The sequence below is a fragment of the Perca fluviatilis genome, chromosome 20 (assembly GCF_010015445.1).
Source record: "Perca fluviatilis chromosome 20, GENO_Pfluv_1.0, whole genome shotgun sequence".
Lineage (NCBI taxonomy): Eukaryota > Metazoa > Chordata > Actinopteri > Perciformes > Percidae > Perca > Perca fluviatilis.
The window spans coordinates 9,612,012-9,630,211 of NC_053131.1; the positions used below are offsets into that span (position 1 = coordinate 9,612,012).

Here is an 18,200-nt window from a genome sequence, read left to right on the forward strand (position 1 = left end):
GTACCTTTGCAGGTAGCAAAGGTACATTTTTACCAATCAGAGTGGCAACTCCCCTTGATTGATATGTATAGGATGCATAAAACGCCTGTCTTTGCCATTGTCGGGTTAGTTTAGCATGTTCACGATCGGTCAAATGTGTCTCCTGCAATAGAGCTATATCTATTTTATGATTTTTCAGGAAGTTAAGTACCTTTTTACGTTTTGATAATACATTGATGCCATTAGTGTTCCATGTCAAATACCTAAGAGCTGCATTTGTCATTTCCCCTATCTGCCTATCCAGTAAGGCCATGTTACAATAAACCAGTTAACCCTGGCAACCTCTAAATAAGTTATTATTTTTTTTATATTGAAGGCCAATGTAAAAGTGGAGAGTTAGACAAGCCATGCCAGAGCATAGTAATGACAAAATGACTTATTTTCTATTTAGCCTATATAAATTACTATCGTAACCTTGACGCTTTTGACAATGCTCTTTGATAACAGAAAAAAAGAGACTTGGAACCAAATTCAAGATGGCCTAAATGGATTTATAAACTGTATTTATATTTCCATTAAAGTGTGAATATTTGTGTAGAAAAATATTGTGTGTTCAAGGTAAGTGTGGCTGGAAGAGAGCAGGAGCATCCTCTGGATTATGAATTAGCCGACATCTATCACAGGTATGTCACTAAATTTGTCCCATGACACCTCACATTCACACACACCAGCTCTACAAACCACTCTTATTTATATATATATATATATATATATATATATATATATAAAAAGTTCAGGGTCCAAAGCTTATCCTTGAACTTGGAAACAGTGCCTGACAAAACAATCTCACCTGTAGTTCAGGTGTTATCTTTCACCCACGAGAGTCAGAAACTAAACTAAAGTGAAGGGGAAGTTTTGTTGTACCATCAAACACACTGAATCAGCCTCAGTTGGTTCCATCTTTTAACCCAGATTCATTTTATTTTTAGGCCAGAGAAGCATAAAACATCCTTAACATTTGAGTAAGAGGTCAAATATTTACCCCACTGTCTCCTGACTCTTCCATATAACAGTGGTGGAAAGTGCATTTATTCAAGTACAAATGGAACTGTTCTTGAGTATTTCAAATTTGACGACACTTCTCTCCCCTGCAGTTCAGGGGTAAATATTGTACTTTTTACTCCATTACATTTATCTACTTTACAAATAAAGATTCAACACATAAAACATATAATCCGTTCATATAATATGATGTGTTGTTATTGATTAAACTTCCAAACAGCATATAAAAAATATACAAAAATAGCTCCAACTTGACCCGCTACATAATCAAAATGCATCCGCAATAATAATACAATAAATATGATACTACATAACTCACATGGGCCATTTTCCTGCATTGAGTAGGCCTACTTTCGATACTTTTAATACATTCTACAAACAATGCTGTTTAATGTTATTTAAACAACATTTTCAATGCAGTGTACATTTTACGTAAGTTAATAACTATTTTCTCTACCACTCTACTGTGCACTGTAATATAAAATGTGTTCCAAACCACTCGGATTATGCTGCACACGCTGTGTGGAGAATAAGATTGACATTATATTCACTTTGGGAGTTATAAATAGTGTATTTTCTCTATAAAAAGGTTAAGATGGGACTTTGTGTTTGATGGTCCATTGAACTTAAGTGGTGTTTGCACCATACAGTACAGTGAGGCACATAAGTAGATGTCTAGTTTGGTTTGGCCTTTTCCATCCATTTAGAAAGGTCACGGTTACCTGTGAAGTGATTTTAAACATTTATACTGACTGAGTCATTCAGTCTGGCCTAAACATGGAAAAGTATCCTTTTAGTTTAACCAGATAAACAAACATGTGGTTTGAATGGGTTTTGGTGTCATAATTGGCGTTAAAAACTGTTTTGAGTTTTTGGTTTATTCAAATGTTAACCGTGGCTCTCGAGCTGCTTCACACACCCTTTTCTGAATGTATGAATGAAAAAGACGGTTAGCTCAAGACAAGTACACATTACACCCAAGTTTTTTTGTTTTTTTTAACTTCAGCCCACAGAATCCAGTTGGGACGTTTAGAAAGACCTCACCCCCAAAAGAGAAGAGAGAAGAAGGGAGGGGTAAATTCTTCTAGGGAAACATATACTGGAAGATGTTTAAACACAGCTTTGGTAGTGTGGTGGTTTCCTCTTTAAAACCGAAAATAATCACTTTTCTGTGTTATTCTTGTGCAATTTCAACATGTTCAGGATTATAATTAAATTGTCAAATTAGTGTAGAGGCTTCGTGTATTTCAGGTCAGTTTTGTGAATTATTGAGAACACAAAATGAAAGATCAAGATGCTTTTTTAACCCAAATGTTCTGGTTGTGGAGAACGCTCGGCCTTTTTTAAAGCTTAAAAAACATACTAAACATTGTTTTGTCACCTTCATCAAGCGTGCAAGCCCAGTTTGTGTCAAAAGAAAAGGTCTACTTATTGGGTTTTAATAAGGTAAGGATAAGGATCTTCTTTTTTTAAGTTGATTTTTGCAATTGTTATTTGTTGCAGCATGACTCCATAATTGACCAAGTCTGAGAGTTGGTCCACCAGCTTTTGTTCGGACTGAAATATCTTGACATTGACAACTATTGAATAGATTGTTGTGACATTTTGTACAAACATTCTTGGTCCAGAGTTGAATCCTCCAGACTTTGGTGATCCTCCAACTTTTTTCTCTAGCACCACCATGAAGTTGACCATCTTTGGTTTTCTTCAAAACATCTCAACAACTAGTGGATGGATTGCTGTGAAATTTGGTACAGCCATTCATGGTCCCCTTGTGATGAATTCTGAATAAAAACTTTGATGCTCTGACTTTTCATCTTGCGTCATCAACAGGCAAAAAATTCACTCCGTCCAATACTTCATCTCATTTTATGACCAAATGCCTGCAAAACTAGCTGAGGAAGTAAAGCCTCATGTCAACAAAACATAAGGGTTAAATCAGCCTATAATGAGTCCTACTAAACATACGATCCAGTCAACTTCTCTTTTGACAAGGGTAAGGTTATCCTAGAAATCTAGACGCACCCTATAGCGGCAGAACATTTGGGACCCATTTCAGCTAAAAAAAAATGGTAACCCTTCCGTTCGCATTAGACGCAAAACTTTCAAGGGAAATGACTTTGGAAGTTTACCCTGGTATTACTTGTACGGTATGTACAGTGGGGAGAACATTATAATGACATACAGCAAAGTGGAAATAAACGAAATGGAGGATATATTCTTATGGGGGGCCTTGCAACCAACGAACACGTTGATTATGTGTTATTTTTATAGTGGGAAATTACAGACCGCGCGTAAAGGATGCCCATCTCTGCCAGTCCGGAGGAGCGGGTGGTTTAAAAGCGCGCTGATGACGCCGCGGAGGAGGATCAACCGACGGGACTTTCTCTCTTCTTCTACTTCTTCTTCTGCTGCTGTTGGTCGGTTTCCTGTTGGACGCAAGAGAGAGAGAGAGAGAGAGAGAGAGAGAGAGAGAGAGAGAGAGAGACAAAGGGTTGCAGCCAGATAACCCTACTCATATATCCAGGACACTGCAGCTCTTTTTCAGACGCAACTTCCAAGTCAAAGCTCCCCGAGAGAAAGCAGCTGTCAGTCCGAGCCCCGCTGCGCCCTGCACGGTCCTGCCCGCCTGCCAGCCAGCCTGCCTGGAGGATCCACCGGCAGTTCGTTTGGAAAGACGTTTTTGAAAGACCACTGAACAGGGTGAGTAGCCTAATGATTTCATCAAGGTTTCTTCTTATGTCAGATTTGCTTTAAATGACCCCATTTCCCCCCCCCTCACATTTTGGAAGAAAGAAATATCCATTAGAGGAGATGAAAAATAAGTGTCTGTCTGGGAGAAGGGTTAATTAGAAGGTTTGTTGATAGGTTGACTGAGTCAAACTTGACATTTACATTTCCTTTAACGAGTAAAAAAGCAAAAGTAATCGTGTATAGAAATGAATATCACGCAAAAAAAATTGAACAATAAAGGGATGTGAGATAAAGACCAACGTGGAATATGATGGAGATTCCATAGGAGATCAAATATATATATATATATATATATATATATATATATATATATATATATATATATATATGTAAGTTTAATAAAGTTAGCATAAACCACACTGTGGAGGCCACAGAGACACTTCAGGGTAGGACAATCAAACAGTATATAGTGAATTTATTCCATGATTCAATTTTCTACAGAAAAAAAACTAGAAATATAGTTTTTTACTCAGGATCCATTGATGATTTTCCAGAATGACCAGGTGCCAGTATGAGACAGGACTTGTTGGCCAGTGTACAGAACACAAGCCACTGCTTGCCCTCACTGACTGATGAATAATTGTTAACTGGGTGGGATAAAAGCTGGTATAGCCTGAAGCCAAAAGGCTTTATGAGTCGGTACAATACAAAGTGAGGGATGCAGGATTTCTCGAATGGCTCCAGTGGTTGGTTGTGCTCAGGATGAAGAATATCATCATGTGTACTGGGAGGGTGATCGGTCAGAACAGTCGATTAACTGATTAGAAATGGACACGAGAAGGGGTTTTATTATACGAATTTGAGTCATTTATCCGGCAATTAAAAACACTTGCTGGATCCAGTTTCACAAATTTGATGAGCTGGTGGCCTTGATTGGGTTTTATTGCTTAGCATGGCTTTCTTGAATGCATTCTTTAAGTATTCAATGTATGTGTTAATGTTTAACGTAGTATGTGTTGAGTAGTTTGTTTTTACAGTAGTTAGTTTGTCTTCTTAAAGGCACTTGAGGTGAAGAGTTCTAATGCGAAACACTGATTTGTATCTGAACTAAAGAATGCTCACCTCATGTTTGTTACTTCAACGTTTAAGATATTTAATTAGGCTCTCTGTTTTTATCAGTATACTTAATCTCTTTTGACTTTGATTGGACACAACATGCAATTTGTAATGTGTAATGGCCTTTATCACAATTTCTGAGTTTTTATAGATGAAATGATCCATTGATTGATGTTAAAAAACTGAAAAGAATTATAGGGGCAGCTCTAGTAATCAGGTTGTGGGGTTCCTTACTTTACCTGTACAGAGCTATTGAGGTGTAAATGAATGCTGTTGGCCCAGACAGAAGATTACCACCAGCTATGAACAATGACAACATTAAGTTGCTCAATTCTGGGCGTTTGTGGCAGCGTGCGTGTGAGTGTTTGAGACAGACCAGACATGCTGACTGCCTGTCTTCTTTCCTCTCTGACATAACCATCCCTCTGACTCCGGGCCGGCCCGTGGCATAGGCAGTATAGGCAAGTGCTAGGCGTGCCAGCAGTCCTAATGAATAAAGAATAAGTAAATAACACCAAAAATGTCAAAAAAAAAAAAAGTGCCAAAAAATGTCACAAAAAACACTGAAAAAAAGAAATGGAAATAAGTGAGAAAAATGTTGGATAAAGCGCCAAAAAAGTGTCATAAATGTCGAAAAAATCCGGAAAAGGTCGACTAAAAATGCCCAAAAAGTAAATAATTTGAGACACAGATTCCAGTAAATGTTTTGCCCTTTTTGCTTAAATAAGTACTGAGAAAAAGGATAAACTATCAAAATTGTTGCTGATTATTCTATTGATTGACTAATTGATTCGTTGAGTTTGTTTCAGCTCTAGATTACTTTCTCCTCTGTAGATTGAAGAAAAAAAAATATATATTTTTCTCTCCCAAACCTCCAAACTCAGCATTGTGTGGTGGTAACCAACATTGAAATTTACAGGAAACGCTGCAGGGCAGCAAGACTGATATAAACAGACTGTCAGCCAAAACTGAAGCTGATACTATCAGATAAGAAGATAGATCCTTGTGTGTGTGTGTGTGTGTGTGTGTGTGTGTGTGTGTGTGTGTGTCTGTGTGTGTTGGCCTGTTTTCCCACTGTTTCTTGTTGCCCTTGCTTGTTGCTCAATGTGAAAAAGCCTCTATTAGTCACAGTGACTAACTCTGGATGTCTCCTCCGTTTTTTTCTTTATTTTTCTTCTTTTTTTTTTCCAGGGAACAATGAAGATGCTCCTGCCTCTGGTAATCCTTCAGCTGCTCTTGGCTCCAGCGCTCATGGTAATGGCAATGAATACGCACTCAAAATAACAAACTATGAAAGCCAAAACCTGAGACATCCGTGTGTTTTCGAAAATGGAAATCAGTGCAGTTACAGCTGTAATGATTAGTCCAATAATCGATAGTTGATCAGCAGAAAGTTGATTAACTATGATAACTGATTAATCGTTTAAGTAATTTTTCAAGCAAAAATGACCAAATGTTGAGAGAGTCTGCTGCTTTTCCTTTTTCCTCAACATTACTGTAAACTGACTATCTTTAGATTTTGGACTCTTGGGTGGATGAAAAAAGAAGAGAATGAGAAGAGAATCTTACGATTAATCGATTCTTCTTAATTAACCTTTATTTAACCAGGAATGAGACTCAGTGAGAAATAAAATCACCTTTTCAAGAGACAATGAGCAGCACATCTAACAGTTTCAGACATAAAATATCTGGAAAAAAGAATATTCCATTGTAATGAAAAAAATGTAATTCCTATTTTATATAAAACTAAATCCAACATTACACATGGTGTACCCAACCCAATGATAAATATAATAGTGAATGGTGTATAAGGGACATTTTGGCTCAAACATGAGTTTATTTCACTTTTATGCCTCAGGTTTATGTTTCATGTTGTACAAAATGTACACACTCAAAAACCTCAAGTTACTTTTTTACAAAACGACATAACTGCTAAAGTATATTTTCCTGGATCCTAATCCCTGTAATATGTGCGATGAGCCGAATGCTACCAAACCAAGTTTTGCTTCCGTATTTATGACATGTAGACAGACATTTTATTTTGTTTGTAAAGTAAAATATGTAGTATAATAGTGCAGTTCAGATTTAAATTTTTCTGACCACTTTAATGATTTCTCTCCCATGTTGGCTTAAACATTTAGTGCGTTCCTGACCTTGAAAACAATTTCCGAGGCAAAGAATTAACTTGTGAAAAGTGAATGAGATTTGGTTTGAAAGCATTATAAAAAAAAGAAAAAGCATTATAACATAGGTTCCTGTTGCTGTTGTTTTTTTAACCTTGTGATGAGTGTGTAAACTGGTGTGTTGTGTCCAGGTGCCCAGTGTGGATCACTGGGACACATGGGGTCCTTACGGAGAATGCAGCCGGAGCTGTGGCAGCGGAGTGACCATGAGAACCAGACGCTGTGTCACCCTCAGGTACGTCTCCTGCCTGTATCTAACTATCACGACTGCACCAGAGACGGTTTAGAACCGAGACGCCCCAACTCAATGTCATTTCCATGCGTGAAGTGCCTGGCGCAGGTGCGTTTAGGGCGTGTCCAAATCCACTTTTGCTAGTTTGACGGCTGAAAAAAGGGTCCATTCGCCAGGTGCATGGTTCAAAAGGTGGTTGTACTTAGTGTCCTCATTAATTCATAGGTGTGTTTTGGGCGTAACATGCAATAAACCAATCAGAGTGTCATCTCCCATTCCCTTTAAAAGCCAGGCGCGTTTGTAGCTTGGCGCATTGCTATTACGATGCCGGATTTGCACCGTAATATTTTTATTTGTAATCTTTTGCATGTTTGTGTGCTGCTGTGCGTCCCTGTGTGTGTAACAAGCATAGTGTGAGCGCGCTGTGCATAAGCCTAGGAGCATTTTACTAATTTGCTGTTAAAATAACAATGAAATGCTACGCTGTTGACTTTAGACCAGTTTTTTGTTGGTCAATGGCGCGATCACTTTCCGCTGCCTCAAGATAGCAATACGCCAAGAATGCACCTGAACACACCTCCCTGTAAAGACCAGCACGCCCATGGACGCAAAGATGGGCACAGGTGCACTTGCTATTTAAACGGGAAATTGACAACTGCGTCGTTCTTAAACTAGCAAAGACACTTGCGTCGGGCTTTGCGCTGCGCCGGGTGCAAGATAGGGCCCTCAGTGTCACGTGGGTCTCTCCACTGCCACGCCTCTTTAGGAGACTATCCGTGTGTATTGAGTCCAACGGGAGAAGCGAACATGAACACAGATTATGACCGATCCTTTCGCCCCATAGTCATTCCGCACATCATATCCCATTCCTCGCAAGCCACACATCTTAAGAACATTCTGACACTGAAATGGCATTTTTTTTCTTTGTTTGAGACCTGTTTCTGTCTCGGGACCGAACTCTGGCGAGATCTGGCAACACAGAGAAGCTAACGTCAACTAACGTTCGTGAACGCCCTAACAAAACTAATGTTAGCAAAAGAACATATTAATAAATGATACAAATATAACTTTTGACCCATCCACACAATGTTCACTACACTTTCAAACAAGGCCACGCCCATTTAGGACACAGGAAGTGTGTACTGTTTCAACAAGCCTATATAAACACATGCACTCGCACTCAGCCTCTCTTGGACAAACTCTGCTCATTGTGAGGCCCTGAATACACACAGGTTTGTATTCTCCCCCTGTGTGAATAAAGCTAATTGTGAGGTTCATGGGCACAGCTTGTATCTCGATTGTAAAAGAATGCCTTGAAGTCACGAGGACGTGGCCTTGTCTTACATCCAAAACAGACTGCAGGGAGCGGCCCTTTAACATTAAAAGGACTTCTCTTTCCTGGGTGTTGGCCGCTGGAGAGGATGGGATGGAAAGTGAACATTTCTATCTGCCCTGTTTTGTCTGACAAGTGGTTTAAAAAAAAAAAAAAAAAAAAGTTCATAAGTTCGCTTTGCTGCATGTGTTTTTCATTTCTTTAAAGATGGTTTTGTCCATTTATAGGTTGTTTTGTAGCATATGACTGAACGGGACACAGTGAGGAGTGTTGTTGCCAGCTTCCATTGTAAATGTTGTGTGTCCTAGCTCCTGTGGCTGGAATCCAGCTGGCGTGTTGCCTCATGTAACCCACAAAGTGATCCCGATTCATGAGGTGGGAAGTGGTGTGTTCAAGACCCTGTCAAAGTATGAAGTATTAGGAAAAAATCAACTGAACCCTTAGAGATCGGAGGTTGTTTATTACATGAGCCTGTATAAAAGGATCTAAAATAAAAATCCATAACAGCTATAGCATTCATTCTGTTTGCAGCAGAAAGCTAAGGCTTCTGTCTTTCGCGTCATTACTTTGTACACTTTTGATGACGGCATCACGTCACATGACGTCCGCTGACACAATTCTATTGCAGATCAAACTATCAAAACGCCATTACACTCACACACCAGAAAATGTTAAGAAATATTTTGTTCATTTTTCTACATTTAGAAATCTTTTGGATAAATATACTGTGTGTGTTTTATTTAGTAAAATTTTAACATGTCCGATTTATGATTTATGTCACAATTCCAATACTTTTATTAATTATTGTGGTTTCTGACTTACATAGCCTTTTAGCTTACAGTACGTTGTACTGGTTTTAGGGATGTTTTAAAGATATGTGACATCACAATAAGCAAAAATACCAATGTAGGCACTGGCAGACCATTTCTATTGCACTCGTTCTGCAGAAAAATGCCCAGTGTGACTGATGTATTGTTACATATGGCGTTCTTAGATTATTATGACGGATGCATACATGTGTAAGCAGCATTTTACTGTTCTAGCTGGGTGAGTTGTTGCATGTCATTCATCATGTTTGCTGTTACAGTCTCTCTGGCCGTAAAACACTCTGCAGAATATAGGTGTGTCTCACTATTGAGCAATAACTCTCAGGGAATTCATAAAAAAGGACAAGTTTAATTATTTTTGCACACCAGGCAGAATATGTCCATTTAGGAGCTGTTTCTTTAACATGTCCTCTGATTCACCTTGGTGGATATTTAGTTGCATTTATGGAAAGGGAAACTGTAGTTATGTCCTGATAGATCTATGGGGATGTTTTCCATTGATCTTCCTGATATGCTGCTTTTCAACATGTCCATCCATGCACTCAGCCAGTGAGTCAGACAGTCTGTTTCCCCTCTTTAGCTGAATGATGAATAACAAGGAAGAAGTCCTGCCCACTGCTACCTAGTTGGATGAACTCTGTCAGTGGTGGAAGAAGTATTCAGATCTTTTACTTAAGTAAAAGTACTAATACCACACTGTAAAAACTACTTTGTTACAAGTAAAAAGTCTGTATGTAAGTATCATCAGGAAAATTTACTTAAAGTAAAAAAAAAGTAATCGTACTCAATGCAGAAAAATCCTCACATTTTAGAAACTGGAAACGATCCAAACCGTTGTATTTAATCAGCTAATCATTTCACATGGACTTGTAGGCCGTTATATTGTTGGTTAGTTTAATTTATAGTAAAGCCTTATATTTTATAAACTACAAAAATCTTACTTTGCAAAGTAACTAGTAACTAAAACTGTCAGATGAATGTAGTGTAGAGTAGAGTAAAAAGTACAATATTTCTCTCTGAGATGTAGCGGAGTAGAAGTAGAAAGTGGCGTGGAAAGAAAAGACTCAAGTAAAGGACAAGTTCTTCAACATTTGTACTTGAGAACATTACTTGAGTAAATGTACTTAGTTACATTCCACCACTGAACTCTGTCATATCTTGTCTGCCAGAATCACACCTTTAAATACTATGATTAGACTGCTGTTGACTCATTGGGTGCTTTTACAGGAACTCCCTTTTGCTCCACATTCATTTGAGCAGAAAATGACCTGTACATCATGAACTATAATCTATTTTAATTTCCTGTGGTCAATAATTGAGCTTTTCTGTCATGTATCATTTTAAATTGAAAGCACTGTTTGGTGCTCCAAATGTTTGTTATTCCTCTCGCAGGTGAAAAGTTGATAGCTGCATGTTGTCACTGAGTGTTTGGACATGTTTAAGTTTCAGTTTTGGCGTGCTGACAGAAGCGTGTCTTGTTTTTTAGAGCTTAAGGGCAGGTACTTTTGGAGGTGCCTTAATCACGAGTTATCAGCATGGCAGGAAGGGAGGGTGGCGAAGCGGCCTGCTGGCTCATGGCTCAGTGACGTGTGGGCAGATGTTTGTGTGGGTTTTGGGCTCAACAGTGAAGTTGCTGAGAACTCGTTTTTTTTTTTATATTACAGGCACAGACTAAAGAGGAATGCCACTTAATGTAAGAGCTGAAACTTGTTATTTAGACAGTCTGAGCTGTATTTGCATACGTGTGCTGCTGTCTCACCTAGTCATTAACCGTTTCTGTTTCACAATCATGACCCATAACGTTTTAATTAAAGTATAGTCAGAACAGATGCAAAAGCGGATTTTTACAGCATTGATAAGGGCTAATGAAAACACATATTTGTTGCTAAAAGGTGCATTCCCCCCAATTTTATAGTTTACCCGTCATGAGTATGACTCAGCATGTGAAAATCGTTGCATAATCTTTGCAAAATCTGAAAAAAATGTCATCAAGGTTGTCTCAGTTAAGGCTTGAGACTTCATCAGAAAAAAAACAAAAGTCTGAATTACAAACTGGAGTTGTTGGGGTTTATAAGGCAGAATTAAAGTGCTATCCTCTTGCATTATGGGAAATGTAGGATCCAGCGTTTTTTTTTTAATTTATCTACTAAAAGTCTCTGCTTCACTTTTGACCATCCTCTTATTAATATGTCTCTAAAGTTTCCCCAACTTTATCCGAAGAACCACTGGAATAGTCCTTTAAAACGCAGTATATTAAAGGTCCCATGACATGCTGCTTTTTGGATGCTTTTATATAGGCCTTAGTAGTCTCCTAATACTGTATCTGAAGTCTCTTTTATATAGACCTTAGTGGTCCCCTAATACTGTATCTGAAGTCTCTTTTATATAGACCTTAGTGGTCCCCTAATACTGTATCTGAAGTCTCTTTTATATAGGCCTTAGTAGTCTCCTAATACTGTATCTGAAGTCTCTTTTATATAGACCTTAGTGGTCCCCTAATACTGTATCTGAAGTCTCTTTTATATAGACCTTAGTGGTCCCCTAATACTGTATCTGAAGTCTCTTTTTATATAGACCTTAGTGGTCCCCTAATACTGTATCTGAAGTCTCTTTTATATAGACCTTAGTGGTCCCCTAATACTGTATCTGAAGTCTCTTTTATATAGACCTTAGTGGTCCCCTAATACTGTATCTGAAGTCTCTTTTATATAGACCTTAGTGGTCCCCTAATACTGTATCTGAAGTCTCTTTCCCGAAATTCAGCCTTGGTGCAGAATTACAGCCACTAGAGCCAGTCCCACAATGAGCTTTCCTTAGTATGATGACTATAGCCATGATGTCTCTCTCTCATGGGCGGGCCAAATTCTCTGGGCGGGCAAAGCAGAGAAAGGGGAGGTAACCTTGCTCCTTATGACCTCATAAGGAGAAGATTCCAGATCGGCCCATCTGAGCTTTCATTTTCTCAAAGGCAATGCAGGATACCCAGGGCTCGGTTTACACCTATCACCATTTCTAGCCACTGGGGGACCATAGGCAGGCTGGGGGAACGCATATTAATGTTAAAAAAAACTCATAAAGTGAAATTTTCATGCCATGGGACCTTTAATATTATTATCCTATAAGGCTTTTGTTACTCGGCTCCTGCAGCTTCACAAAGATAAAGCAGATAAGACTTCTTTCTTCCCGGTTCAGCGAAGGGAAACTACTTCATCCCTGATCATTTGGAAAATTCGTACTCAACATCAGGTCACGCATCAGGGTTAATCTATAAAAAGCATCATCCAATAACGTCACATATCGATGCTTCATTTACTACATACAGGAATGATGGAGGACACAACTGTGTTGGACCAGACAAGTCTTACCGCACCTGCAACATCCAGGTGAACAACACATCTGAAACAAATTCAGTTTTCATGTATCATATGTAAATATTGAGTGTTTTACTTAATCAACTAAACCATATATATATATATATATATATATATATATATATATATATATATATATATATATATATATATATATATATATATATATATATTCTTTGACTAAATATTTGTGCTTAATTGTCCTCTGACACGTGTCTGCTGCCTCCCATTGCTCCACTCAGGACTGTCCCGAGGGATCCAAGGATTTCCGTGAAGAGCAGTGTGCCCAGTTTGATGGCACTAACTTCCAGGGGAAACTCTACAAGTGGCTCCCATATTATGGAGGTGAGAAGCAACGTAACAGTAGTAGCGTTTGGATTTGCAAGAGCATATATTGGGCTTCAAAAGCCTGCTATAAACATACATTATACAAAGGTCCACGACTGTGTAACATAGATGAATTGAGGTCAGACTGGGACGTTATTACCTTTATTCTAAAATAAGCCTTGTGTCCCTGGCAGCTGAGAACCCCTGTGAGCTGAACTGCATGCCAAGAGGAGAGAACTTTTTCTATCGCCATCGCAGCTCTGTGGTCGATGGTACGCCCTGTCACCCTGGAAGGAGGGATGTTTGTGTGGAGGGAGTCTGCAAGGTAGGCTGCACAGAAACAGACACACACACACACGCACACAAGATTTAATGAAAGGGAGTACATCTCCAGGTGGCTCACGCGTAGGGTTGGGTACCGAAACCCGGTTCCACTTAGTGTGTCGACTGAAATATTTTCCCTCTGTCGCTCCGATACAGACGTAAAAATATCACACTTTCTCTGTAGTCTACCGTTAGCTAGCTACCGTAAATGTAGGCTACTTTTAAAATGCCACATTTTCCCTCTGGGCTCACCAAAATGGACGGATGTGCATATTAACCATTCACTGCACGTGATAGCTAGTAAACACATTACATCTTTGATGTTTTTCAAGAATCGGTTTAGGAACCGGAATCGTTTTAAAAGTACCGGTTCGGCATCGGAATCATAAAAATCCAAACAACAGATCTTCAACAGGGGGTACGTGACCCCCTAGGGGGTCCTCGGAGTTGCTGCAGGGGGGGCCTCCAAATTATTGTTTGCTGGTTTAAAAAAAGATTAAAATATGTCTGAAAATATTCAGTATCATCAACATGAATCCAACATATTATTAGTAAAGATACAAAAAAATGTCAGGAAAGGTAAGCTAAGGTAGCCATAATGTAGCCATCTAAAGATACAGTTAAGCTTAAGGATTCACTGTGCCACATTTTAATCTTCAAACATGATAAATATATGATACAGTGTATAAATACATGAACACAGTGCCAGTCAAAAGTTTGGACACGCTTTCTCATTCACTTTTGAATGATACTGTATGCCAACAATTTTTATTTTAAAAGCTTCATATTGTAGGCACCATAAAAAAAAGGTGTGTATAAAGGCTTTAGGCTGCCCTACATGTTATTGTAGGCCCAGTTTAACATGCAACTCAATTTTGAGGGGGTCCTTGGCCTAAAAAAACGTTAAAGACCCCTGGTTTACAGCATCACTCCATTAATCAGAGTAGGCACAGTGAGTGGAGCTGAGCCGCAGGGTGAAAGATTAGTTTCACTATGTGGTAATATCAAACTCTTGCTCTGCTCTCATTCTGTTCTCATGTAATTATCGCAGCAACCTTTTTCTCACAAAACACCTCCTCTATTTACCCTCTGACATCTTGTCCTAATCACCTCCTCTGTGGGGACACTCTGTTCTCCTGTCTTATCTCAACGTCTTTATCCTCTACTAGGTCTTTACTTTAGAAACCTTCACTTGTTTAACCTCCACTTTCAGAGTTTTGTTGCGTGGTTGCGAGATTGCGACTTTCACAGAAACATTGTGTTCCCACAAGTCTACCCGTCTCTTAACGCCTTGTTAAACCAACCTTATATTGGTTTGCTTTGGCCGCTGAAACCAGCAATTCTGTGACTGGACTTTTGCCTTTTTGAGGGTTTATGTAGTAAAGTTGACTTAGCACATTGTAAACGGATGAAACATTTGAACATTTTCAGGCTATTACTGTAATTCAGTATATTCATGCACACAGCACTTTTAGTAAGTATTTCTCAAAATGTTTACATTGGATTGAAAAGTGCCTTTAGGTCATCACTGCACATTAAAACTCTGTTATCTTCATTTATTTATAATTCTTTTTTTAATTTTAGATTTTTGAACATACTTATTTACTTATCACAACACAAATCACAGTAATTAACACTACAGTGAAAAAAATACACTAAGCTCTACATACAAACAGATTACCATACATATAAAACCACAATCACACATCACAGAAAATAAAAAAATCTCTGTTTACTGCTTGGATACAATTATTTGTTCGAAGTAAGAGAGTAAGATTTTTCCAGACTCTTAAGAATTTTTGCCCAGAGCCCCTTCTAGAGTATCTACGTTTTTCAAGCTTGAGATATGCTGTAACACTTTCTATCCACTTAGAGTGTGATTGCGGTTTGACAGATTTCCAGTGGGTCAACACTAACCGCCATGCCAATAATGACAGAGAGGCCAATGTATCGCACTGCACACCGGGGAGAGCCAGCTCTGTTGTCTTTGACTGTAGAGGATTGAAAGACAAATTCAATCCTTAAGAGACACAACACACATAACCGTTAAAGGTTTTGCAAACTTCAGCAGACAACATGAATGACACTGACAAAAAGGCCAATATCAGACCCATATCTCTACATGACTATCACCAATCAACTTTTTCCTTCCTCAGCGTCTGGGCTGTGACAACGTGTTGGAGTCTGCGCAGCAGGAAGACCCCTGCCTGCAGTGTGGGGGGAACGGACAGTCCTGCTACCAAGTCAAGAACAGCTTCTCTGCGCGCGGCCTTCCAACTGGTACGCTGCACATTCTTTTGCCTTGGGAACACACTTACAGATGTTTTCTTCATTGTCACATCAGCAAATGAATTCCCTCTCGCTGAGGTACCAGGAAGCCCTGAGAGAAACATCACACATGTAGATTGCTTAAGTCTGAGTTTGCAGCATTTTGTGGTTTGTATGTGTGAAAGGAGTTCTGTTTCATTTTCATCTCAGGCTACAACCAGATGTTCATCATCCCTGTTGGAGCCACCACCATCAGCATCAGAGAAACAGTGGCCACACGCAACTACCTTGGTGAGTTTTTTTTTTTTAGAAAACAAACTATTAAAGGATCAGCAGGGCCACACAGGATCTGCTGAAGCAGAATTCCACAGACTTCTCCTCAGATTTTCTGCAAATTTTCCACCGATTCAGTAGATTTTCGGCAGATTTGAAACAAATTTAAAAAATTCAGAATGTTAACACATCTCCACCCCAAGCAGCAAAATAGGCAGTCCACTAAATTCCGCAGATTTTCATTCTGGATCAGTGCTGAAAACTATAAAAAAAAAAAAATCCCCAGATTCCGTTTTGGCCTGAGGATCAGAAGAAATAGTTTACTCCGTATTCATTGCGTAGTATGTTTGATTGTATTCTGGACATACAATGACTGTAACCTCTGTGCACGGCCAGCTATCAAGAACCTGCGTGGTGAGTACTACCTCAATGGCCACTGGGTAATTGAGTTTTCCAGGGCGACACCCATTGCTGGAACTATGCTGTACTACCAGCGAGGAGCTGAGGGGGACAACGTACCAGAAACCATCATCGGCCGCGGCCCCACCACCGAGCCCCTTGTTGTTGAGGTAAGATTGAACATACACTGAGACAGCGTCGGTCTTTCAAACTTTACTTCAAATATTTAACTCCAAATCTGTCCTTAAAGCATATATAATCAATATGTTTCATAATAACAAAGGATCAAATGACCTTGTAAAAAAAATTGTGCAGTTCCCCTCAGCTCTACAGAGCCTTATTGTTTAGATAGCATACCTGTAGTTTCCGCCCACAGCAGGCAGCTGTTGTCAGCAAAAGAAGTTTTAAAAACCACCGTACGCTACCTGCACAGCACCAAGCAGAATGCAGACAAAGTCAGCACCTAGCTGTGAACATAGTGGAGCATTTAGCAGCTAAAGAGCCAGATAGTCCTGTAAGGTTTACAAGTTAATGCATTTACTAAAAATAAATTACAATGTTTATACAGTTGATTATTAAAATATTTGTGTTTACACAGATATTATTTACATATTGGGGTGGCAGTAGCTCAGTCAGTAGGGAGTTGGGTTGGGAGCCGGAAGGTTGCTGATTCAAGTCCCCATACGGACCAAAGTATGGTGGTGGACTGGTAGCTGGAGAGCTGCCAGTTCACCTTGAGCAAGGCACCGAACTGCTTGGGGTGCCTTTCCATGGGCAGCTCCCTCACTCTGACATCTCTCCATTAGTGCATGTATAGGTACTAAGCATGTGTGTGGTAGTTCACGCCTGTGTGTAATAACAACAGAGTGAAAAACATGGATGTAATTTCACCTTGCGGGATTAATAAAGTATACATTTTTATATGTGCATGTTTAATTCTATTACATCAGCAGTTATCTCCGTCAATAATCTCTGGAATCTACCTCTCTGGTTTTCCTCACATTTACCACAGTGAGTGGGAAACCGGGAAGTGTTGTGGAGCTGATGAAGTGTGGAGAACAGTAAAGTCCTGCTTAAGAAAGTTATCCGTCTCCATCCAGCTGTTTCTTCACATTAAAAGTGATCCAACCACCACATATTGAACACTCACGTTACATTTCCCTCAGGAGTCGGTGGAGAGCAGGCAACAGGCAACTAAAAATCCAAACGATACAGCCGTTTTTGTGCACATAAAGGTGTTTTAGGTTATTTTATTGCAATATAGTTATTAGATCATAAGTTATCCTGTTGACAAGTAGGAATTTGGGACGTATTTTAGAAACATTTGCAAAACATTAAAATGTAACCTCTAAAGACCATGAATATACACAGCACACTTCAGGGAAAACTGACCGTAAAATAGCGGTCAAGAGTAATTTTTCATGGCATTAATGGAGTTAGAGGAAAGGTAGTCTCCCATTGCCAGACCCATCTCCACAGCGCTGCGGAGGAAAGGTCAGGGAATCAGAAAATCCGGAAGGATTTGTCCTCCAAGGACCAGGAATCTGGCCTTTGGACCAGAGTCTTGGACGGACTAGCAAAGGAATATGAGTGCATGATCTCAATCTTTGCAAATGGAGTTTAATCTTTATGTCCAACCCTGTCCTCTCAGCTGATCAGCCAGGAGCCCAACCAAGGAGTGGAGTATGAATTTTATCTTCCCAATGGACGCTCCAGAGAGGGCTACTACTGGAGCTTTGGATCCTGGTCTTCCTGCAGCAGAGAGTGCGGATCAGGTCAGAGTCTCAGAAAAACACAGACAATAATTTAAAA

The 18,200-nt window shown here is 39.4% G+C and overlaps 1 protein-coding gene across 3 annotated transcripts in view; it reads left to right on the top strand.

Moving 5' to 3' along the window:
* The first annotated feature begins 3,548 nt into the window (after nucleotides 1-3,548).
* paplna (papilin a, proteoglycan-like sulfated glycoprotein) overlaps nucleotides 3,549-18,200 on the top strand; it is a 37,840-nt gene continuing 23,188 nt past the window's right edge. For all 3 annotated transcript variants that reach the window (XM_039786364.1, XM_039786365.1, XM_039786366.1), the window contains exons 1-10: nucleotides 3,549-3,744; nucleotides 6,043-6,105; nucleotides 7,166-7,269; nucleotides 12,749-12,809; nucleotides 13,040-13,142; nucleotides 13,319-13,449; nucleotides 15,605-15,728; nucleotides 15,927-16,007; nucleotides 16,386-16,558; nucleotides 18,040-18,163. In XM_039786364.1, the coding sequence (XP_039642298.1) occupies nucleotides 6,049-6,105; nucleotides 7,166-7,269; nucleotides 12,749-12,809; nucleotides 13,040-13,142; nucleotides 13,319-13,449; nucleotides 15,605-15,728; nucleotides 15,927-16,007; nucleotides 16,386-16,558; nucleotides 18,040-18,163 (958 nt within the window). In that variant the 5' untranslated portion in view covers nucleotides 3,549-3,744; nucleotides 6,043-6,048. The remainder of the gene's footprint in view (nucleotides 3,745-6,042; nucleotides 6,106-7,165; nucleotides 7,270-12,748; nucleotides 12,810-13,039; nucleotides 13,143-13,318; nucleotides 13,450-15,604; nucleotides 15,729-15,926; nucleotides 16,008-16,385; nucleotides 16,559-18,039; nucleotides 18,164-18,200) is intronic.